The sequence below is a fragment of the Trachurus japonicus genome, chromosome 10 (assembly GCF_045865225.1).
Source record: "Trachurus japonicus isolate A0001 chromosome 10, Traja_1.0".
NCBI lineage: Eukaryota > Metazoa > Chordata > Actinopteri > Carangiformes > Carangidae > Trachurus > Trachurus japonicus.
This window is the reverse complement of record NC_140916.1, coordinates 20,484,929-20,509,290: the sequence shown is the minus strand read 5'-3', so window position 1 is coordinate 20,509,290 and position 24,362 is coordinate 20,484,929. Positions and strand designations below refer to the sequence as shown.

General features: G+C 42.5%; 2 protein-coding genes across 5 annotated transcripts; one reads left to right on the top strand and one right to left on the bottom strand.

The window, feature by feature from the left end:
- Positions 1–109: 109 nt before the first annotated feature.
- Positions 110–10,155, top strand: hmgxb3 (HMG box domain containing 3). 2 transcript variants are annotated; one of them, XM_085789942.1, is made up of 21 exons: positions 110–304; positions 823–983; positions 1,143–1,317; positions 1,478–1,981; positions 2,102–2,203; positions 2,357–2,491; positions 2,613–2,857; positions 3,224–3,333; positions 3,432–3,512; positions 3,748–3,830; positions 3,928–4,035; positions 4,183–4,323; positions 4,914–5,221; positions 5,387–5,514; positions 6,866–6,997; positions 7,141–7,325; positions 7,419–7,641; positions 7,952–8,085; positions 8,451–8,570; positions 8,742–8,951; positions 9,332–10,155. In XM_085789942.1, the coding sequence occupies exons 2-21, from the start codon at positions 844–846 to the stop codon at positions 9,926–9,928; spliced, it is 3,861 nt and encodes a 1,286-aa protein (XP_085646068.1). In that variant the 5' UTR covers positions 110–304; positions 823–843; the 3' UTR covers positions 9,929–10,155. The 2 variants fall into 2 exon arrangements, with proteins under 2 accessions (XP_085646068.1, XP_085646067.1); XM_085789941.1 differs by having other exon boundaries at positions 3,221–3,333.
- A 2,858-nt stretch (positions 10,156–13,013) lies between these two features.
- Positions 13,014–23,824, bottom strand: csf1ra (colony stimulating factor 1 receptor, a). 3 transcript variants are annotated; one of them, XM_085789938.1, is made up of 22 exons: positions 23,676–23,824; positions 23,254–23,374; positions 21,309–21,590; positions 20,865–21,152; positions 20,642–20,778; positions 20,392–20,557; positions 20,077–20,278; positions 19,591–19,706; positions 19,280–19,391; positions 18,955–19,154; positions 18,540–18,631; positions 18,294–18,420; positions 18,077–18,181; positions 17,771–17,881; positions 17,423–17,585; positions 17,251–17,333; positions 17,005–17,108; positions 16,528–16,650; positions 16,303–16,414; positions 16,114–16,213; positions 14,948–15,059; positions 13,014–14,559 (listed from the first exon to the last, which is right to left on the bottom strand). In XM_085789938.1, the coding sequence occupies exons 2-22, from the start codon at positions 23,303–23,305 to the stop codon at positions 14,413–14,415; spliced, it is 2,934 nt and encodes a 977-aa protein (XP_085646064.1). In that variant the 5' UTR covers positions 23,306–23,374; positions 23,676–23,824; the 3' UTR covers positions 13,014–14,412. The 3 variants fall into 3 exon arrangements, with proteins under 3 accessions (XP_085646064.1, XP_085646065.1, XP_085646066.1); XM_085789939.1 differs by having other exon boundaries at positions 21,309–21,587; XM_085789940.1 differs by lacking the exons at positions 13,014–14,559; positions 14,948–15,059 and having other exon boundaries at positions 16,110–16,213.
- Positions 23,825–24,362: the final 538 nt, after the last annotated feature.

The window sequence follows — 24,362 nt, the reverse complement described above, 5'->3', positions numbered from 1 at the left end:
GTACTCTGAACGTCTGTGGGACGCACGCTTTACTTTCACGTGTCAAAAACGTCTTCTGTGATTGGCCCGTCTCTGTTCATTCGGTCTTGTGATTGGTTGACGGCCATAGCAACAAACCGCCATGTTTTCTAGGAGTCGTCGAGATACGAAACTACTTTTACAGACATAAATGCATAGTAAATCTCCAAAATACAATGAACCGTGGACTCGTTTCAGCTGTAATTGCCCTCGGCACAGTGCCGGAGTTTTTCGGCGACTTCTAGGGGTTGTTGGAAGCAGTTTGTAGAGCCTCGGGGCGTCGTAGGTAAGGCTTCAACAAGAAGGCATTTCATTGGATAACTGGGTAGCTGTGCAGGCAGTATAATCACACGCCATTAAACCTACCGTTAAAGCAGGGAAGGACCACTAACATGTAAACGCTTTAGGTCAGTGGTCTCCCTAAGAGTCCCTATTTAATCATGACTAAGAAACTGCAGTGCTAAAGTCTTTCTGAGGTACCGGCCCGCAGTCACACTGTCCTACTTGCAGCAGCTTTTATTAGATAAAGTGTCTCTACTTGCCTCTCATCAGCTGTGATATCCATTGCTATTATAAGCTTCACAAATCCAGACCTCTCATCAAAGCACAGAGGAGTGACGCTGCGCTCATGCTCTACTGAGGGAGATCTGGTCTTCAAGGATGTTAAATACAGAGTATTATGCAATGTGTGCACCTAACCAAACTACTTCACTTTGACCTAACACACCTGCAATAAAGTCTGCCCTAATGAAAGTTCAAACATGAGCAACAAACTAATCTCATTTATGTTAATGCTTTTTCAAGTTGGCCCCATCTTTGGATGTCATGGAGAAAGTGGAGGTGTTTGAGGTGATGAAAGTCACTGAGGAGGTGGAGAGCTGCTACAGCCAAATGGAGGTGACGACCCCCAAAAAGAGGAAGAGCAAAGCTCAAGAAGACTCTGTTGAGAAATCGAAGAAGCCTAGGTAATTAGATCCTGCTCAACGGGCATTCACACACTACTGTTGTAATGTTATAGCAGTAAGTATAGCTCGGTCTGTCTCAAACAGGGATTGATTCACCTAAAAAATCAAAAAATGATCTCACTCATTGTCATGCATTGATAGCAGACATATCTGTTTTAGGTCTGCCTACCTGCTATACTACTTTGATGTCCACCAGATTATGCAACAGGATATACCTAATCTGCCACAGTCTGAGATCAACAAGCGCATCAGTGAGAGCTGGAAAAGGCTCAGTGTGGCAGAGAAAGCCTACTATCTGGAGAAGGCCAAGTCTGAGAAGGAGGGACTGGATACAGTAAGCTACACCAACTCTTTCCATGTAGTCAAATCAGTGCATCTGAACTTCGGTGGAACTTTGCTCATATTGATCCTCAGTAAAAGAAAAGCTACCTACCTAATTTATTGGTGCCAACATTATTCTACGAATAATCATTCTTAACCTGTATTTTCCTCAGTCCTCACTCGGTCCTTCCAAAGACCTGCCAGGCTTCCGCAAGATCCTTCCTAGAGCCAGCTACTTCCTCTTGTCCAAAGGCAGCCCCGCAAATCACCAACCAGTAGCCTCTCAGTCAGAGGTGAGCGTGGAGTCTGTGGATCTTCTAGCTGAAAATGGCTTTCCCTCAACCTCCAGTGCCCAAGAGCCCCAGTTCACAGCTCTGGGGTTGGCCAGTGAGGTGGAACTTTCCGAGCAGCCCATTGTCGTTGAAGAGATAGCAGAGAAAACTGCAGCAGTGTCTCGTCCCACTGCCCTCCAAGGAATTCCACCCTCCTCTTCCTGCTCTTCCTCCTCTGTGCTACCGAACGTCCCAGGCTCCACAGTCCTGCAGGGCTCCGCTGACCTCTTAGTAAACGGGGTAACACTGAAAGGAAATGAGAGAGCTGGCACTGGTTATGGCAGGATGATCATGCAGCAAATGCAGGGCGAAGCTACACAGGTGGTTGCCATCATACCATCACAGGTGAAACTATATATTCAATATAGAAAAATGCTCAATTTATCATTCCTTAGATAAAAATCCATGTAGCTCACTTAACAGTTTAATTACGAATGCAGTAAATTGATTTTCCCATTCCTACAGAACTTGCTGGAAGCGAAGTCTTTGGCAGGTGTCAGCTCTGTGGGCCCAGTGATGATGGTCTCCGTAGGTGCCAATGTACAACAAAGGCCTTCATATAAAACAGTAAGAACCACTTGGATTCATCCAGCTCAGACATGTCAGGGCTTAAACGCGCAGTTATAGTCTGTATACAAAAAAGGAAAATCAAAAATATTATTATATTTAAACAATCTAATTTCTGGATGTGGGTTAAACAGTTGTCTTCTTTTTTTATAGTCTGTGAAAACGTACACCAGGAGAGGTCGAGGGAGGTGTCTGAATCCTGGATGTTCATTTGTGTATGTCACCCGCCACAAGCCGCCAACGTGCCCCGAGTGTGGGAGCCTTCTGGGTGGAAAATGGATACCTCCTGTAAGTGTTGAATAACAGTAGAACAAACAGTGAGAGGCGTTCAAACTTTTTCATTACTAACACAGGGATTTGGGCTCCAGTTTTGACCTGAAATTCAACTTTTCCTGCTTTTACGTATCAGGAAAAGAAGACACAACAGAAAGAAGCAGCATCAAAGCAGCTTCCGCAGAAAGCCGAACCGAAGTCTGATGAAAGCTGCCAACCCACACAGCTCCCTGCTCAGGAGGGGGATGCTGATGTCGGTAAAACAAACACCACTGGGAGCAAAAAGGAAGGGCGCGTTCAGTGCCGCTCCAGAAAGCAGCGTGCAGTTCCAAGTGGAAATCCACCAGAGGGCAGCAGCACCCAGCCACAGGATCAAACTAAGTGAGCATCCATTACTACGTATATAAACATGGACTTTCATATCATTTTGACAGTTTGGATTATAACATGTAAAAACTGTACTGACCATTTGCAAACTGTAGCGTCAGTACAGGTTTTAAGTGTAGCGTCTATGCCTAACAATTTCCCATGTGTCTGAATTTATATTTTTGTTACAACATATGCGGCTCATTATATTTTTCATCTCTCCTGATGCATTTTTCTGCTTATTTTAAACACTGAAATGTATGAAAGTGTGGGATACCTGAGAATACAAAACAAAATACGATTACATTGACACCTTAGTGTTTGTGTGAATAGTTTATGTTTCTTACTTGACTTACTTACTTTTTCTCTGTGTGTGAGAAGACAGTTGAAAGCCAGTCCTAAAAGTGCCACAGCACAAAGTCAAGACAGAAGCAGTGTCGTTGTCCAAAAGAGGCCTGTCAGACCCATCCTCCCCGCCTATTATAACGCAGGTGAGATTTAAAAAAATGTATATCTACAACACAGAAAATGTTCTGTTGTCAATGTTAAAATAAGTTGTTACCATTTGTGTTTGTGTTTGTATTTCTAGGCCGTGCCTTGTTCCAGATTATAACTGTCCCACCTGATAAAGGAAAACTTCCGACTGCAAACAGCAACAAATCATCAACTGGTAGTGTGCATCATTTGGCTTTGTGTTTAATTACCCTTAATTAAGTAGATTAAGTCAGTTTCAGTTTAAGTGCGTGCATGGTTCAATTTTATATTTATTCAGTGCTTGTTATTGAGTATTAGGTATAATTGTAGACTGTCCTCACCACACTAACAGGAAGTGAGGTGTCTATGTAAGTACCTGTTCTGTCTGAGGTTTCTGCTCTTAGCTGATGTGGTTGTTTCTCTCACCACAGTGCCCAGAGAAAGCTTGTCAGGTCTCAAACCCAGCACTTTAAAGCAGCTCGGCCAGGCGGTCACAACAACCACAGCCAAGCAGGTTATTATACACACGCATTTGACATGCACACAAATAACAAACTGTAAAGCTGCAGTTCTGTGTTCAGTTTCCTCACACTCTGCATGTCTTTCCACAGGAATATCCTGCCCCAGCAGATGGAAACCAGCCTGTATCTTCACTGACTGATAGGAGAGTGAATATCCTGTCAGTCGTGCCTTTCAAACAGCACACGGTCTCTAACTTTGTCAGTATACAGCTACTCCTCTTGCAATTTAGCCCGCTGTAAATTGTTTTTTTTTCTATTAGATTACACTCAATGTTCCTTTGTGGAATGTGATGCTCCGGAGTTCCCTTATTTATTTATCTGTGATTCTTCTCTTTACTCTCTCAGGACTTGGGACTGTCCACAGCAAGAGGGAGGGGTCACTGTAAAAACCCGTCCTGTGACTATATGTACAAGAACAGACACAAACCTGCAGTGTGCCCCCAGTGTGGCTGTGAGTTGACCCAGAAGAACACCAAGACAGCAAAGGTACAAGCCTGCAACCTCTAGGGTTTTCTGAAGTGCAGATACAATGAGATCAGTTTCTAGCTGTCCCCTTGTCCCTCTTGACCTCATGTGTGAGCCTCAATGCAACTTTGGAATCCAGAGCATGTTCATAAATCAAGACCAAAGACTGATAACAACAGGCCTTTTATGTGAAGTCATTCATCTTTCCAGGTTTTTCCTCCCAGACTTTAAAGTAACTGGTGTCATCTTTTACATCCGCAACGCCAAATTCTTTTTCTCACTTAGTGTATTTATTATGCATATTTTCCTCAGTTTTTCACCGTGAAGCATTCTTTATTAGCATTTTATTGGTACTAATTATATTACAACTTAATTTTTTTATTTTGTTTGTCATGACATCAAGAACTGTCTGCTTCAGTCACCAAAGGAGTTAATTTAACCTTGCTGACACACTTGAGTGACCCTGTATACTCAAGCTTTCCTCTCCCTCATCTTTATTCTTACAATGAGTCACTTTCATTTTAAAATTTATCAAAGCTAACATCTTAACATTCTTTTATATAATTTAATGTGGATGAATATCTTGTATTACTTTTGATTTCCTTTTTCAGTTTGAGACGTTGCTGGATCCGTACCACACCCTGACTCCTGCACAGAAGGACGTCCAGCGGCAAAATACACTGCAGCTGCTGCGCCGCTCGGTACAGATTCCTGAAAATGAGACTGAGCTTCAGGAAACGTTAAACCTCATCCAGGAGCTCAATAGTCTCCAGATTGTCTTGGTTCAACCAGGAGACCAGGAGCATGAAGACACCACGGGGACGGAGACACTGGTTGAAAATGGGTGGCCTCAGTACTTTGAATCAGCTGCTACTCACTGTGGCCTGTGTAACTACCCTCTGTTCAAGGGAGGTCAGAGGTGAGAGCATGGAGAATGACGCATGATCTGATATCACCAAGTAATTAACAGCCCAGGACCGCTGTTATAAGCTATGACGTGAAGAGATATTTTGATATATTAAAGGGAAATAGATGCTACTGCTTGTTGAGATTTGTAGTGGTTGATTGTGTGTGTGTGTTGTAGTTCTGTTGCCGGGCAGGAGGACTGCTGGCTGCTCACGGAGGCCCTGGTGCAGACAGCTTCTCTCCAGCTCAAAGTGTGTCTCAACGTCCAGTGTCTGGCTCTGCACAGCTTCACTGACCTGCACCCAGGTAAACAGCAGCACGTATTCTCTGTTTTCCCAGAGCATCCAGCATTCCTCCTTAGTTTTGTGTAGAGTCTCTTATTGTATTGCTGTACATTTCTACACACAGAGCATCTCAAACACAGCAGATCTGACAGTGGGCATATCTGTGTATATGTGTTTGGCATTTACAAATACTGGTCGGAAGCTTCTGTCTTTATTTTGGTTGATTTGTTTGCACATCAGATGCAATTTATAAAAAATCTTCAGATTTTCTTAATCACATCAGTCTTATGCTCTCTGGCAAAATACTGATGATTTTTTAATTACATTAGTGTTTTGCTGCCAGAGCTGCAACTCTGATGGTTGTTTTTCTTTTCTTTCTCAAACTCATTCATGGGGAAAATATGTTACCCCCTTACTCCTTCTGGGAGAGTATTGATGTATACCAGCCAAAGCTTTATATTTTTTAAAGATTGAGATACCTAGTCCATTCTCAAATTTACCCGGTTCACCTGCCAAGGAAATATATCAGACACATTGCGGCACGACACATTTTGATATAAAGATTCAAAAAAAAGTTATTATTGCTATTTTCTATCTGCAAGGTTTTGTTTTGTTTTGTTTTTTTACAGAATCTGTAATACACACTCATCCACCAGCTAGTAAACTCCTGTTATCCAAACTTTAATGCATCACTTTAAGATATAAAGCAAAATGTAATAAGTTGCACTCCCTCTTTTCAGTTTGACGGGAATCTAGTAATTTATCTTTTATATACAAACAAATTGCACTTAAAAGACACAGCGTTTTTGTTAATGGTTATAATACATATATTGTATATGGTATGATACTGTAACTTCTGGGGCTGTACAACAAATTACCGAGATGACCAGTCTCGAGCAGCAGACGGGCTTCAAACCCTTGTAAAAATCGTCAAATTCCCAAATGAACATTATTTTAATAAAACAGACCACACATTAAAATATCTTTAAAGTGAAAAAAATCATCATCAGTATTATTTGGTTTGGGTACATAAAGCATGAAAGTATTTATGAGGTCTCAGTCTATCACCACCTAGTGGCTCAGAGCACTTCCAGTGAAACTGTGTGTTTTGATATGTTTTGCTATAACACAATCTCCTTAATATTTGTGCTCCTCACTCTTCTTGTATGGTTTCTGCTCTTAAATGCCACCGTAGCAGAGAATCACAGTTAAACAACAATATTTGTCTTGTGTGTTAATGGTAACAGCAATGCTCTGTCACAGTGTATCAAGTGTATATAAACAATGTCTCCTGACAATATTTTTCTCTGATGTGGTATAACTTGCAGCTATCTCTCTATGGGAATTAAAACACTCTGTCTTTTTTGTAACAGGTTTATTCAACGTCGGGAACAAGCTGCTAGTTACTATTGACCTGTTCCTGAAGATCAGGATCAACATCAGACTGGGACAAGCCCCCTCTCAGGCAGCCAAGACTGTACTGGACCACATCCCCAATCACCCTTGTAAATTCTCAATTGCTCCCTACATACATAGATTCTGCAAATGTCTTTGATTTTGTTCAGGATAGTCACGTCTCATTTTCTGCGTTGGCAATTTTGTTCCCTCTGTATTTCACGCTGTGTTCTATCTTCCTCTTTTCCATCAGTCCATGCACTGAGTCGAGAGGAGTTATCTCAAATTCACGAGCTGCTCCTCAGCGGCTACTGGGCCTTTGAGTGTCTGACGGTGCGAGATTACAACGATATGATCTGTGGCATCTGTGGTGTCGCTCCCAAGCTGGAGATTTCACAACGGCACACAAACAACGTGCTGGAGCTCAAGAATGTGGAGGTGACAGAGTTACTGCAAAACTGTTGCAAAATGAATCGACTTCTTTGAGCTATTTAGCAACTTACATTTCCCTGAACCACACTGTCTCCACAGTTCACTTGGCCCGAGGTGTCGGTCTCAGATGAGGTGCATGTGGACGACTTCTGGCTGACCATGGAGAGTGAGGCTATCGAGCAGGCGGCTTTCCCCACTGACATCCCCATCACTCGGGTGGACGCTTCCATCCTCGCCCCCTTCATCCCCCCTCTGATGAGGAGTCTAAATGTCATCAACACGGAGAAAGACAAGGTTCTGTCGCACACAGAGCAGCCCTCAGGTACTGACTCTTTTGAACGCTCAGATTTTAAGCAGTAGTTATACTCAAAGTGAGAAACGAGGGTGGACGTTACCTGTCACAGATTCACGGCTTCATAGAGAAAAACGGAGAAAAGATAATTGATTTCAGAACCACAGTATCATACATGCAGTTTGAATGCTTTTGCTGATTTTATTTATTGATGTCTATATCCAGCTGCAATTGCATTTTTGATGCACCACTTGTGTTATCATTATCAGCTTTGTTTTGGTTGTAGTGGATTGCATTGACTGTGTGTTTTAAAGAGATTGGTTTCCACCGTCTGTCTCAGGAGATCCATCAGTTTTGGTGCGTCTAATTCATGATGGTCAGCTGAGACTGGATAAGATTGAGGATCACAGTGAGGAGGAGCTGAGAACAATACTGAGCAGCTGCGGGGCGACAGTCACCCCAGGGTCCACCAAGGTGTGTGTGTGTGAGTGTGAGAAGCATGTGCCTATGCGGTAATTATGCACACAAACACACGATTTTTCTGTTGTATATGTTAGAAAGTTGAAGTAAACATGTTAACCATTAAATAATTGTTGTAACACGAGTGTCACTGGAAAAACACGACAATCATGTGATGACTTCTTGATTTAAAGCAAAGGAAAAACCCGCTCCCCTCCCTTCCCCCGCACCCCGGGGTGTTTAAGTTTTGCTCAGCAAATTTGTTTGCTTGAATCAGGCTGAAAAAATGACCCCAATTCCTGGTATGAGCTAAACTTATCTCTGACATACTTATATCTGTGTGTAAATATAAGTCTCCTCTCTGTCTTCTTCTGTGTTAGAACGAGCTGCTGGCTTCTCTCATCTCATTGTGCACGCTCGTTCAAAGCGGCCTCTCCACGGCGCCACAGCCCCCTCCACACCTCACTGCTGGCAAGCTGTCTAAGGTCTGCCCCCACAAGGTAAAAACAGTAGCTCTGTAATGTTGTTCTCGACCAGTCACCCAAATCAGTCCGAAGCAGTAATTTCAGGTTAAATGAGCCCAAAACACAAACACTCCCCACGTGTTTTCCATGTGTAACATTCCTCTGTGAGCTCGTCACCGTCCACCTCTGTGCCGTTCATGTGACCAGGTGGTGTGTGGCTCTAAGTGCTTGGTGAGAGGAGAGACGGCTCGAGATCACGTCGACCTGCTCCTGTCGTCCCGCTACTGGCCGCCGGTCTATGTCAGCGGCTGTGCCCGTGAGGTGGCTCTCTGTACAGACATGCTGTATCCAGACCTGGCAACCCAGATGTGGGGCAGGAACCAAGGATGCTTCTGTGATCCCTTTGAAAAGCCAGAGGTGAGTGAGCCCAGTCCAGTTATCTGTCAAGAAGCTCAGACTTCTGCTGCTTAAAATGGAAAATGAACCAAATTAAAGGGTCAATGTGTGATTTCTTTTTTAGATATATTCACATTATTCACACGCATATGATTGAATGGCGACTATAAAGTGTTTTTTTGTTTGTGACCTGACTTAATTGAATTGAAACTATTTCGTTTTTTGTGTTTGCAAAATATTTAATGTAAAATATCAAGTGTGAACAGAACATCTATGAGGAAACTGGAAAGTAGGTTTATGTAGGATTATTTATTTAATACATATCTCTGCTGAAAAATGAATGGCAGTGTTTTTTTCTTCTTTAGTAAAGGCTCATTGTCGTTCTCGTCTTTCATCTTCAGTATGTCTCGTGTGCTGAGCTACAAGATCAACCGTACAGTGCCGACCTTTCCTTGGTTGCAGAGAACCAGCAGGTCCACCCCATCACCAAATCTTCTTCTTGTTGGCTGGTTCGTCCCTCTGGAGCAGAGCAGCCACCGGACCACCACTCAATGTCCCTCTGCAGAGACCTGGAGCCCTACGTCAGCCTAGTGGGCGAGCTGGAGAAAGAGAAGGAAGAGGTGGGTGATGAGCGATCAGAACAGCAAGAAAACGCCGAGACAGAAAGTATAGAGAAATCAGAGGAGGGTTCCCCTGTGAGCCATGCAAGGGGGCAACCTATGGTTTTCAGCAACACAGCTTATTACTATCTATACAACCGTCTGGTAGATTACCTCACCAGCAGGGACATTGTGAGCCAGCAGATCAACCAAGTGGTGAAAGCCTGCCAGCCGGGAGAGGTGGTGATCAGAGATGCTCTGTACCGGCTGGGAGTGGCACAGATCAACACGGAGAAAGAGGATGAAGAAGGAGGAGGAAGTGGAATAGAGTCGCAGACACAAGAAGGAGGGATAGAGAAATATGAGGTGGAGATTGTCCTGCCTCAACAAGAGAGCTGAGGATGGACGGACGGCTGGATGAATCAACACATGTCGGACAGAGGAGTGGACTGAATGTAAAGATGGCTGCATGCAAAGAGAGGATGGCAGAGCAAAAGAGACGCACAGAGAGATGGAGACGCCATCAGGAGAGATGAAAATCCAACCAGAAGCAGCGGTGCTAACCCTGAGAACGACTGTATCTCAACTGTTAAAGGAGGACTAGCATGCTCCACCAGTGATACAGAGCTGACAGGTTTTACTGGTGTCAGGAAATGTACTAAATATGCATAGATATATACACATAGATGTCGCCTCTGAGGCTGTTGTCCATTGGAATGATACGTCAACGCGGCCGCCATCTTGGGTCGGAGGATGCCATGTCAACTTAGTCAACAGAGACAGAGGTCTATCAACGATTAAAATCGCCACAACGCACTGAATATTCAACCAATTTTCAAGCCGTTTGGTTTATTATAAATTTCAGACATATATTTATGATACAACATTTTTTTTTTTTTTTTATAATTTTAAACATACACTTACATACTCAGACACACACCCACATACATATATACACTGAAATTTGTTCTACAAGGGTCTGACCGGGTCTGACTGCTTGTCAGACGTATATATGTCTATGGTCAGAAACCCCGTCCCAAGATGGCGGCGTTATTGACGTACGCTGAGAAGCAGAAGGTGGCATCTAGTCAGTATATACTGTATATCTATGCTAAATATGGATGAAGTGAGTTCTATTCAAAACAAGTGGACCTTATAGAGAGTAGTGAGAGGCCTTCAGAGTGATCTGGACTGGTTACTGTAAAGAAATACAGTGTAAAACAGGTTACTAAGTCATTTTTAATTATCTATAACAATAAATGCAGAAAAAAGTTGATGTTAATATGGTGGAGAAAATGCAACAATAACACAAATATGGTGCCAAGACATAAAAGATGTGAAAAGTGTATGATAGGAAATTGAGCCCTAAACTTGCTCTCCTGTGACTGACCGAATGTAAACAGGATTTTAATATGCTAGCTACTCAAAGCTTAGGAATATTTAATGACAAATAATCAACTATTTATTTCCCTTTTATGTCCAGAGACATTTTTGCTTTGTGTTTTACACTCTTACCTCTCACCTGACACTCGTTGCCTTTTGGACCGATGTTTTTTTTGTTTGTTTTGTTTTTGTTTGAGTGATGATCAGAAATGTGTCTGTTCACTTTTGCTTACTTACTTATATTATGTGATGAAGGACTGTGTGGCCTTTTGCTTCTTTTTGTCCAAGCAGTGACATATATTCACAGATGCACTCAAGCAAGTTCTCTTGACTCATGTCAAAAAATCAAAGTCAGCAATTGACAATAAATGAAATAAAATATGGACCTGCCAGCATGAAATGGAATTGATTACTGTTTTTTGTTAGAGTTGTTTTTAGTTTTTTGCAGCAAGTTGTGTGACTTTAGAGCGCTGATCAGCTTCATTGTCGAGGAACTGTTAAAGGGATCTGAGTCTTTAAGTTAATAAGATACATTGGTGTCTGATTTAGTATTGTTCCTGCCTACTAAATCACTTGCTCATGAGGCTGTTGGTAGCATTTAAAAATACAGAGGGGCAAGATTTATGTGATTAGCTGAGCAGCAATGAAGCTTCTCTACAAATGTTCTTTTATAACTCAGCGGTGGTAGACAGTGGAGTGACCCACAATCTTATGTCGGCTACAAACCTAACAACTGTGAAACGGTTTCTTACCCATATATCTTCATAAAAGCTGCCCACCAGAATTACTATCATCATTCCTGCACCAGTCATGTGATATTAAAGGGGCTTCAGACATCATGGGTGTCATGGTTATCTTCAGTGCCATAATGAAAAAAGCTCCAGACTGTGTAAAGAGTGGGACAGGCAGCTTCCTTAGCATCAGGCATTGCTACTCTGACACAGTGAAGTGAGGATCATACTGCACATTGTTGTCTACTCTTAACGACTTGTTTGGTATCTAAAAGTAACTCCTGCAATATTTTATGATTTTATTTATTTTTTCTTTTCCGGTTTCATTTGGACTAATTATAATAACTCCATTTTTAGCACCATATCACTGCTAATTGTGGGTTTTTCCCACAAGGGAAGTTATACAGGGATTGTGGAGTTACAGTAATTGTGTGTGAGAGACTCATTGGACTTTGATCCACTAAAATTCAAAGAGATAGATTGTGTTTTTTAATGCTTTGCAGAATAATGTTTTGCATGCAATATGATGCGTAGCTGTGGGCATCCCACCACCTACACTGGTTACAACAGTACAAAGCTCCTCAGTTCAATCATTTGTCATATGTTTACACGTTACTGCTAATACAAATAGATCTTCATATACAACTTCAGATTCATTTTAAAGTAACACTAGCAGTGTGATAAGTCAGTCCAAATCAACCAACATGACAACAAGGGAATTATACTAACCATTTACTTATTGTACATTAGTGCTGTTTATTATAGATGTAATCTTTACATTTGTGAGAAATAATTGTTTTGAACCCTGATAACAAAGTTATAATGACAAATCCCTGAAATGTTATGTTGCACAAGATTACAGAATTGAAAATGACAAGCAATCATCTTTTAATAAACACACCATACTCATGTGAAAAAAAGATAAATAATTTATTACTTAATTTAATTTAATTTAATTAATTTCTTAGGTATCAGTGGAGACTATTTAATGATATGATTATGCCCCAAATAACACTTTGAAAACAGATATTAGATTGTTGATGAAAACGTACTTCATGAAGTAAAAACAAGGATCTGTGAGTGTTGAGCCAGACAAAGGAAGAAAAGCGTGCCAGACTCTCTGTCTGCCTCAACGATGGATGAATACTGATGAATACTTCCCTACTAAGATTTCAAAGTTGTGCAATGTTGACCGATTCTGTGGGAAACGTTCCAGAGGAAATGCAGATTGGACACTATCCAATCAAAAACAGGAAGTGAGGAGAGCAGAACATCAAGGCTCCGCAGTTTCTATGTGCACATATGTCGGACATATACAGTACATGATGTCCCCATAGTAAACACATTTTAAAATGAATCAATTGAACCTGGAGTTTCAATGGTAAAGCTTTATTCAACACATTTGCAGTTTCTCCGTGATTAAATTTGCAGCTTTTGCATTGATTGTCTCATTTGCACAAAAAAAGGACACGACACAATATATGAAATATTGATGTACGACTGTCTACTCTACATTCAGTGAAAATAGAGATAATTCTTGATTTACATGAATAGATATATACATTAAAAAACATCTCACTCGTCTTCTGTTCAGATGCAAGCACATTTGAAATGCCTGAAGTCATACAAATTTGCTGTCTGTATCTTTCACATAGCTTATATGTTATTCTAAAATCTTCATACAGCTGGCAGTGTAGGCTGACTGGTACATAACTTCATAAAAGACACAAGTGAAGCTTACATCCTAACATTCATCTATCTTTACAGGGATGAGAAGATTTAAGTTGTGCCAAAACAAATCAAAAAAAGAAAAGAAAGAGAAAACCTTCACATTGTTCAAACATTGTTCACCTGATCCACCGTGGATCCACAGATTTCCCTGCTCAGTTCAGTTGTATTCCCTGCTCCCAAATCACACTGAACGCTGGTTAATTAATTACATTGAAGTGTAACAATCACATGTTGCCACCAACTGACAGCTACTGTAAGTGAGTCACAAGAAACGCAGCCATGACCAAAGCACAGAGAGGAAAACAACATGGTCATTCTTTGCCTCCTCCACGGTCGATTTAGCATGTTTTAAAGCAGGGAGAAACACTTGCACTCTTTCGATGTTCGATGAAGATGATTTGAGAATACGGCCACGTACAGATTCGATGCTCGGACGGCCCTCACAGTTTTGGATTCCAGTGTTTGTGACTGTTGGCATGCTTCCTCTGAGAAACCCATACATGCAATAAAGTGATGAAAAGGAAGTGAACCTGCTGACAAAAGTGACCAAAGTCCTTACAAAAAAACAAGACATCAGCTCTCAAGGGGCAGTAATAAAAAAAACAGTAATAAACACAGTGAACATTTTATAATTCAAAACAAGACAGGACAGACAGGTTTTGTGTCGTTTACTTAAACTGTAACAGATTAAACCTCAAACACATAACATGAGGAGTCCGTGAGGGAGTAACGTGTAGGATAAGATACAGCTCTGGATGTTTGTGTGGTTTGTCGACATGTTTCCTCCTTTCATGTCTGCAGTCTGTGTGAGACTTGGCAATTTCTAGTCATGGTCTGCAAAGAGTCACATGCCTGCTGCAGCTGCTCGTCTGTCTGTCGAGCAGGCAACAAACAGCAAAAAATAGCTGTAAAGGCGACTGTCTGCAACTGTCCAGTGGTTGGAACATACTGCTGGTGCTTTGGCCACAATCTACAGCTTATCCCATGATGCTTGCTGATGAGTGATTGATTTATTGATTGATTGGTGGCGAGGGTTTTTCAACAAAACTGGTAGTTGTTGGTCTTCATCAGGGGCTGCTCCTCTTCCTCGTGGTCACAAGACTGGTCACAGGGGCCGTCACAGCACTTGGGCTCGTCACACACTTCACCCTCCGTGACCTGCTGCTGCACATTCTGGTAGATTAGCTGTGGAGAGAAGCATCAGTGCGGTGGTTAGACTTGATACAGAAAAGCCAAATATCAGCTTCATCCTTCATGGGGCTTCAGTATTATGGTGTTGTAAGTGAAAGATGGGTAACTAAAATAACGCATCAGCTGCTTGTTATGTGCCAGAGAATGTTACTTCGAGTATCTACTTTGGGAACAACACCCAAATAAGATTTTATCGCAAACAATCCAATTCACTGAATTGGTTTGACAGCACTGCTAAATTTGTTTTCTCTTTAGAGAATTAAATTGAAACAAAATAAGGTTTCCTGAGGACGTGTTGGCAGGAGATTCATGTTTTGTTGCCCTGTATAGTTGTGCTATTAGCCAGACTGGAGCCACTAGAACCTGCTCCACACTAACCCACCTGTTCCTGCTCCGGCTGGTCCCCGAGCAGTCGCTCTATCATCTGGGTGATCTTGCTGAACGTCGGACGCTCTGTGGGCTCCAGATTCCAGCACATCTTCATGATCATGTAACTGAAACAAAAGCAAATCGTAGCTACTTAGAGGACAGATGTATTTCTCACAAATCTAACCAGACAAAACGATAATTGATGCTGTTCATCATTGTCTGGGCTTTATATCTGAGGCGATGCACCTGATCTTCAGTGCAAACTGCTGAGCTTTTTGTGGTGGAAAAAAAAGGAGAAAGCAGAGCCAAAAATTACAAATAAGAGGAGACTTATGGAGGCGGTGACGCAGTTTGATAAGAGAGACTCTTCATAAGAATCCCTGCCCCTCCAGTCTCATTTCGCTGCCGTGAAATACCAGTTACATGGGCTCCTAGCTTTGAGATCATGTGGCTAACAGGCAGAACTGAGGCCTGACTCACAAAAGAACAACAGATGATTAGGCCCTGACTCAGATTCAGTCCCCTCCGTTTCCACAACACAGTTATTCCGGGTGGTGTGACAGTCACATCAAATCAGCACACACAGATGTTAGGGCCCTCTGAGATACTGGGAAAAACACTCTCTTCATTTTCTCATCCCGGCTTCTTGTAAAAGTGTATGAGTTAAGACCCACTGAATTATACTGATAATCCAAAGCAAGCTAAAAATCAGGAATAATGGAAGTACTTCATGTGTCAGTTATTTCCAGTGGTAGATAGCGTGGCAGGCTGGCAGAGGAAAAAAGGATTTCCTTTGTTCAATTGTGATGAACATGTGGGGAGCATGCTGTTTGAACTGTCTGTTGGTAAAGTCAGCTTAGGATCCACTATTTTTTTTTTCTCATAAATCAGTTTTTGTTGATACTTAATGCTAACTCAACGTTGTGTACGAGCTGATAGTTGCCTTTTTGAAGCAGGTCTTAGTAGTTACTGTAGGACGCATAACCACAGCATTACTACTATTTTTCCTCTCAGTCTGAGGTCGAGCACAATTTTTACCAGCAGATATAAAGGTGACTATAACTATTTAATAAAATAAAAGAAATACAGTTTTAAAAATAGTGATGGAAAAAACGGTGTGCGGGAAAGGCAGCAGCGATCCATCCTGGTTTGGAGCAAACCTTCAAGTGTTGAGCTTACATTTCAGGGGGGGCAAAGTCTGGTTGGGACATCTGGTATCCACGCTTCACCATCTTGTAGAACCTGGTGTCCACAGCCATGCTGGGGTAGGGGCTCTTGCCTAACAAGAAAGAATAGACTTTTATTTAAGAGAGAAAATTCTTATTTAAATGTGAGTAAATGTTGTTGACACATGGATGTTGTTCTGACCTAAGGAGAAGATCTCCCACAGGAGGATGCCATAGGACCAGACGTCACTCTGGACGGTGTACACACATTCAAAAATACTCTCTGGAGCCATCCACTTGACGGGCAGACGAGCCTTCACACACAAAAGGACACAGAGCGTTTTGTTTTGTTTTGTTTTGTTTGTTTTAACTAAACTCATCTCATATGAGGGTATAAGAGGTGAATCTATTGTACTCATGTGCTCACATTGCCTTTCACCACGTAGTTGGAGTCATTCATGATGTCACGTGCAAGGCCAAAGTCACAAATCTTGGCCTCTCTGCGGTTGGTTAAGAGGACGTTTCGAGCAGCCACGTCTCTGTGAATACACTGCAAACACACACCAACACTCAGTTCGTCTTTAGTTGTATAGTATTTCACGATGGAGTCAGTAGATGGAGCACCATGAAGAATTGCGTTACATTGTCAAACTGTGACAGTGAGTGAACATGAACAACGCAATGGGAAATACCCGTCATAACCCCCTCACAAAGGATTTCACACCCTTCATTTGTCATATTCTACACAAAGTCATACTTTGTCATAAATGTCTATCATCTGGGTAATACCCGCTTTCTAGGGACAGTCCAGCAACTTCAGCTGAGGAGGGATTTATTTATTTTATATTGTATGTTTGTATGTATTTGCACATTCAAATGTGTTCATTGGAGAAAAATCACTCACATTTTTGGCAGCCAGAAAGTCGAGGCCCTGAGCCACTTGAAAGGAAAACCTCAGCAAGTCATCAATGTCCAGCGGCCAGTCACCAGTCTCCTCACACACAGGGTCTGAGAATGAATCAAAGAGAAATAATATTAGTAACACCCAGGGACAGGAAGAAAAGGCGGTGAATGATTTCCTTCAGCGAACTCCTGCATAATGACTGTGTTTGTGTAAACTAAAGTGGGATTGGGTGGGAAAACATTTCACCTTGAGATGATTCCACTCTCGGCAGCTGGCTGGGTCTCATCTCCATGTAGCTGCTCGACGACGCGCTGGAGATCCCGCTGTCACTGTTGGACGGAGAGAATGCGTCAGAGTGACGTCAACGCTTTTCAGTCATCCATCATAAGACTGCAGGTACGTTTGTTTGGAGGTGTACCTTCTGATGAACTGTTTCTGGTTGCATATGTTCTTGTAGTCATTTGAGCTCTCCATGATATCAGGCATGTTCATAACAAGGTTCACAAATGTCTCAGCCTTGTGGCGAAGGAAGTTGAGGAGGTCACCGAGGCTGCAGTATTCTGTGATCACAAGCACTGGTCCTGATGATGAGGAAACACACCGAATTAAGACCCTTTCAACAAAGACAAACTGTGTTTCCATGCAAATTACTTAGTTGTACTAGTTAAGCAGTTAACTGGCTGAGTGAGAACATTCATAATCATGTTTTCACTATATTTGGATTTGATCAAATATGATATAAAACATATTAGAGATGATATCAGACCTCCGTAGGTGCAGGCTCCCAGTAGGTTGACGATGTTCTTGTGGTGTCCTAAGTGACTCAGGATCTTCAGTTCAGACATCAGAGCCTCCCTCTCATCTGGATGGGCACTGGCTACATAACCACATTACAGATGTTCATATCATTAAATCTCATCGGCTCTCTCTTTCTCTCTCCCTCATTCTCAAATGCTTAAATCAGGCATACTTTTCACGTTATCTGGAACATCTTCAGATTTGCCAGTCATTCTGACTTGTTGGAGTAAACAAAGATCTCTCTGTTGATTCAAAGCTCTGAGCCACGCCTCACCTTTTAACATCTTCACAGCCACACGAATCACATTGTCATCCTTTCCCAGTCCATAGGCCGTGGCCTCAACGACCTTTCCAAAAGCTCCTGCACCCAAGATCTTCCCTGCTTGGACAGAAAACAAGAAAGTATAACAAGAGCCAGCGTATGTGTTTTCAAATAAAGATCCAAAATAAGAGCATAGGAACAGTTTAAGATCAATTGCTGCAGTGCAGACCTAGCCTCAGCTTGTCTCTTGGGAACTCCCACTTCTCATTGTACGGCAGCTGAGTGGGGTCAATGAAGGTGTAGTTGTTTCCATCTCTTGCCTCAATGATCTTCCATCGGATCTCATACCTGGGTTTCTGAAAACAATAGTAGGACAGAACAACACTCAGTCAAAGTGACACGACCTACATCTCCTACATACTGTATGTCTGAGCAGGATTTACTACGAAGATGCCACATATGATTTTACACTAACCTGCTTATATTTGTAAAACAGGAAAATCAGCAGCACGAGGAGGATGGACAGAATTCCTGCTGCTCCAGCCAGCATGGAGGTGAAGAGTTGATCTGTCCAGCCAGAGAAAAATCAATATTAATACATACATACATAATAAAGTATTATAAGTAAGTATAAGTATTACCGTAATACATACTTATTGAAGCATATGCACTGATGTATGATTACGTCTCACAAGCTGATATCTCCTATGTATTCCCTACAGATTTTGTAGTATTTGTACTACTGCTACTAGTTGATTGGAAAGGATTTTTAAAGAAAGGGGCCGTCCGATCATGAGAACATAGTTTTACAAACCAAATTACATTTGGGTTGAGCCCAGAACAGACCAACAATGACAACTCTTGATCATAACATAAAGTCAAATTCTCACCAGAAACCTCCATGGCAAAGGTGTCGCTGCTGACACCGACAAGGTTGAAGGCCACACACTCCACCGTCATCCTCTGACTGGACGGTCCCACAGTGAGGACACTCTCCACCCCCACGGCCCCGTACTCCTTCCTCTGGACCTCCACTGTGGGAGCCTGGAGGGGGATCGCCATCTGCAGCCCTGATGTGTTTTCATTGCACCTGCCTCATTGAAACACATGTGCAGTTAGACACAGAGCCCAAACATCACACACGAGAGTTTGTACTAAAACCTTACTGGGGGAAAGTCTCTGTTAGATGGCCACCAGTTACACAGTGATACTTACGTAGGCCGTATCCCAAAGCACTGGTACCAGATGATTCTGGGAGCAGGATACCCAAATGAGGTGCAAGTGAGAGTGGTTACATTTTCCCATCTCACAACAGCAACCGGTCTCTCTGCCAGTGAAGAAAAATTAGGGAAAAGTTGAAATATGCAGCTTTGCTAACCTGCCAGAATCATCTATCAGATTATTCAGCAGTATGATCCACAAAGAAACTTTTATTTCCCCCCTATCAAACTGTCAGAAAGAGAAATAGTGCCACCAGACCATGAATGTTTTTACTGCCTTGATTTGGGTTTAATCAAATCACTTACGATACATTTGGACTTGGAACGAGATGGATGCATTTGTCAAGTCACTGCGAGCATAAAAGGTGTACTGGCCCTGCTCCTGCGCATTCATTCTCTTCAGCTGCAGAGTGGCATGGTATCTAAATAGAAAACAACAAACCAAAGATATTTAAACCAAGAAAAAGAGGAATGTCTACAGAGTCAAAGAGGTGACTAATTTTGCGGTTTGAATTCAGACATTTCCTATGTATCATCGGCGAGTATGTCAAGGGACTAAAAAGAGAACACAACTCTTCCCTCTAGCAACAGTTTCATGACCCAAGAAAATATTTTGACCTTGAGGTTCCCTGTCAAATCCACCCAAAATGCACCGACAGCATTTTTCCCACTGTAGCTTCCCCTTCCCGTAGTACACTTGATTGTTTTTAAAATTGAAACTGTGCCGTGGGCCTGTCAGAGAGCCGCTTTCACTTGACTTTTGACTTTTGTTTTGGCTCCAGCAGCTCGTACCTGTTGTTGTATCGGATGAACTTGTGCTCCTGTGTGGACGTGTTGGGAGATGTGGGCGTGTGCCATCTGTGCTCTACGATGTGAGGGTACGCTTCAATGAGCACGCTGAGCTCCAGATCCTCTCCCTCGTTCACCTCGACTGAAAGACCCTGGTGGGCCAGTTTGGGGGAGAGCTGGGGCAGCAGCCTGATGTAGGGCTTATCTGTTTGCATGAATCAAGAGACATACTTTTAGTTTGTCATCTATCCGCGGTTAATAGATGTTGCAAGATTCTCACAATCAGTTATGGCCAGTGTGGTTGTTTCTGTGGCTTACCCACAACCAGCAGGTATGTGGTTGAACTGTTCACCCCTGCTTCATTGGTACCAATGCAGGAGATGTTTCCTGTATCTGCGAGGTCCACAGCAGGAATGGTCAGGATGCTCTGTATGTCCAGACGGTTTTCTCCACTAGAGCGAACCCTCTCCTCAATGGTTGGTTTCTGAAAGAAAACAAAAAATCAACCTCAGTGCATAAAGCTCATTATGTGCCCCAGTTAAAGATCCCAATGTGCCTTTATACTGACCGACTTGGTGGTATATTTCCAAGTGACATTGTAGTTAAAGTTGGGGTTGTGTGTGGTGCAGCGAATCTTAAGTTCCTCCCCAACAATGCGTACATACTCATCCGTCTCCAAGAAGACGTACGGAGGGAAACGGAGCTCTGGAGCGAGAAGAAATCACACATGAGTGCAAAATTGGATGCACCTAATTGTCATTTCACCTTCCTTACATGCAAACGGGTCTCACTCTGAATGACGTTGATGGAGAAGGCCTTGGAGGTCCTCTCCACTCCGTTGACCCTGGCTGTACAGACGTAGTCAGCGTTGAAGCTGGGGTGGAGACTGTGGATGAGAATACCACGGTGTCTGTCAACTGTGAAGTTCATTCCCGGCGGTACGGTGGTGCCGTTGTCCATGCGGAGGCCCAGGTCTGTGGCTGCGGGGTCGGTCAGCAGGCAGGGCAGCAGGTAGTTCTCTCCTTCTTTCTTCACCACCCGCAGGGAGGTGCTGCTGGTCCAGAACACACGGTTTGGATCTAAAGCAAGGAGATGGGGAGAAGGTTTTATATCATACATCAGAATACTGAGAAATTCACCTCAAGGGGATCTAACAAGTAATCACAGACAGGTATAACCAGCGTGGACAATAATCCTGAACCTTAAGAAGCTTGTCCGCATTTATCTGAGCTCACCTTTTACGTACACATGCACCGAGGAGGTCGGGCCACGAGGCTGAGCAACGTAAAAACACTTGTATGTTCCAGTGAACTCTGCAGAGGGACGCTCCACCTTTAAGGTGCGGTTGTTGCCGTTGCCCTTTGACACATAGCGCCGATGTTTGGCCAGCCTGGTTTGCCAGTTTACGTGTCCGTCACCCTCGCACCTCAGATCGAGGGGGGTCCCAGGTTTGACCACCAGCTCAGAAGTGCCTACCACCTTAGAGTTGAACTTGATCACTGGACGCCTCCATTCTGCTGAGAAGGAAGGAAAGTATAAGTGAATGAATTAATACTTTTACTGAGTTTTTCAGTAAATGGAAGCACAGAGTTTCTTAGGTTTTCAGACTGTGCTTATTTTGCTGCTCAGGAAGTTTTTGTGTTTTACTCATTTTAAGATAATCGAGAACTCAGAGATGTCTCATCCGCTCCAGGATCCAGATTTATGTTGGAAGTAATTTCATGAATTCAGGAAACAGATTGAAGACTTGGACCAGAATAACATCTCTCGATCCTTCTCACTTCTGCTTTTCACAGTGTTGCTAGCTAAACACTGGCAGCATGAACACAGAAGATATGGAAAGATTCAAATCTGTAACTATTTAATTTTTTACTGGGGCTGGGGCTGCACACTTAAGCATTTTAAGCATGGAAAATGGAGTTATATCTATCAGGCATCTTTGAGAGATGGGGGGCGGGGCGGGGGGGGGGGGTCTAAAAAAAAAAGGAAAAAAAGAGCCCCATCCCTGGGGGGATAAAACACATTTAAAGATGTAGAACAGGGCTCTCTTTGATGACTTTGAAAGTTTTGGAAGTTTGTAGAATAGAAACTGAACAGGACAGTCCTGTTGCCTTTTGGGGTTGTTTGAGGTTGAAACTGGAATTTTGTTGACGCTGTTGTTGATGGGGAGTACCTTTCCTGTTAATCTATATTTCTCTCTCATTAAGTATTGAAACTGAACTTTCAGTAAAGGTTATAAAAGTTTCCATTTCAATGTTTTTACAGTTTCTTTTGGAGCTTGAAGCAGAACTGAGATTCCATGTTCAGCATGTTTTTCCATTCACCACTACTAGGTCATGAAGAAAAGGCTGGGAAGGAGCTGTTGGTGAAAACCTTAACTTTTTTTCTGAACATCCTGACTGTCAGAGTAAACAGTTGCCTTTCACCCAAAGCCCTCTCTCCGATCATCTAAATGAACTATTCATCCAACCTCAAAATGACCCCAATTACACCTCACACAATAATCCACCAGAAAGCAAAACGATTCCCTCAAGCTGTAATTAACCCAAACAACAGATGCTTTTATGTGCTCAAATACAAATACATGAAATTGCAATTTGATGCCCTGCGGGTCATACCCATACTTGTGGTGTTCAGAATCCCCCAAAAAAGTATCACAATAATGACCCCCCCTCAAAAAAACAACTCATGATACTGCAGACACTTGTTCTGCTCATTACAAATAATGGAGTGTCAGATTTCAGATGGAGAAGTGTGCAGTTTTTCTGCGGTCCTCCACACTGACTGTAGGTTTATGAAACGTATAGGCAATTTCCACAAAATCACAAGAGCTTTTAAACAGTTAGATATTTTCAGGAGGATTTCATTATTTATTGATTGTCTTATTAGTTGTGGGCAGATGAATATATAATGTAAAAAAATAATATTATTACAACTTGGTTCAAGAAAGATTTGTTTAAATCCAAGATTTAAAGTTGTTTTAACTTAACCCTACACAGTATGAGATATTTCACCCTTCAAATCTTTAAGAAAACAATTAAGACATTTTTATCTGTGTTTGTTTTGTTTTTTTACGTAATTTCAGATTATCAATTACTCAATCAATTATTCATGATCCACAATAAAAATCACAAATCTCTGCGGTTGTAAAGTTAACAGTTGGTGTTTGATGGGCCTTACCTGAAGCAGCAGAGGCCACGATCCCCAGCAGCAGCGTGAGGTAGGACTGCATCCTGGACCCACTCCAAACCTGGAGTTTAAGTTGTTGTCTGTCTGTGCTACACAATGCTTTTCTTTTGATCTATGGTGTTGGAGAAAGAGAAGAGAGCACCACCTCACAAGTTGTTCCCATAATGAACTTCTCTTTTCTGACTGGTCAGAGCAGCACTGCCAGTAAAGATGAGCCTGTACTCGACTACAGTCTACTGCTGTGTTAAATTCTCATTGGCGTACACTGAAATAAAGAAACAGGCTAATTTATTAACTACATTGAGGAGGCATTTCTTAGCCACACCAAGGGAATTAGTTTGTCTCTATATCTAAAAATACAGATTAATTGTCATGCATTATGGAGGCATCACTGATTTATTTCAAATCCTCACCTGTGGATGTCTTCAGCTGAACAGATGGGTACAATAAGGTCCCTGCGTTTGGTGATTCCAGCATCTGGAGCAGAGACAAGAGTCTCTTCTTCCCTTTCTGTGTGCCTCTGCCCTTCTTCTTCTCTCCTCTGCTTGTTTACAGTGTCTTTGACCACAGAAGTCACACAGCAAACATGAAATCTTTCAGACAGCAAGTGGTGGAGGGTGGAGGGAACTGTGTGTGTGTGTGTGTGAGAGAGGGAGGCGGATCAGCATATCACGCTCAACTAATTAATGAGCTAGTACCAATTTGCCACAGAGAGGCACAATTCTCCCGAGACACCCGTGGAGGTGAGACTAATCGTCTCCATCACTGTAGAGCCATGGCTGCCAGGCTTTTTCTAAGCCGGAAAAACGTGGACTCATGGGAGAGGGGAGGACAGTCAAAGGGCTCTTAGAAATCTGACCCGCGAGTCAGAGAGAGATGAAGGTGCTGAGTGAGAGAAGTCACTCTCCTAGGCAGGATCTGCTCTGAGCAAGACTTCACTTGGGGAAACATCCTTTGAGATCCAGCCACAAACCACTGACTGTGCTTTATATCATTGAGACCAATGGGATAAGAAGTTTTTTATAACATTTTTAAACAGACAGAGACACATGAGAACCACTGACTTTACATGACTCACAAAAGACTCAGACGTTCAGTAA

Coding starts and splice junctions, on each gene's coding strand:
- hmgxb3 (XM_085789941.1), top strand. CDS start 844: ATGGAGAAAGTGGAGGTGTTTGAGGTGATGAAAGTCACTGAGGAGGTG. Junction 1,318..1,477: donor AGAAGGAGGGACTGGATACA/GTAAGCTACACC, acceptor TATTTTCCTCAG/TCCTCACTCGGTCCTTCCAA. Junction 5,515..6,865: donor CTTCACTGACCTGCACCCAG/GTAAACAGCAGC, acceptor TTTTTGTAACAG/GTTTATTCAACGTCGGGAAC.
- csf1ra (XM_085789938.1), bottom strand. CDS start 23,305: ATGCAGTCCTACCTCACGCTGCTGCTGGGGATCGTGGCCTCTGCTGCT. Junction 18,421..18,539: donor TGTTTTACAAATATAAGCAG/GTTAGTGTAAAA, acceptor TATTGTTTTCAG/AAACCCAGGTATGAGATCCG. Junction 17,586..17,770: donor GGGAGCCTGCACCTACGGAG/GTCTGATATCAT, acceptor CCTCATCATCAG/GACCAGTGCTTGTGATCACA.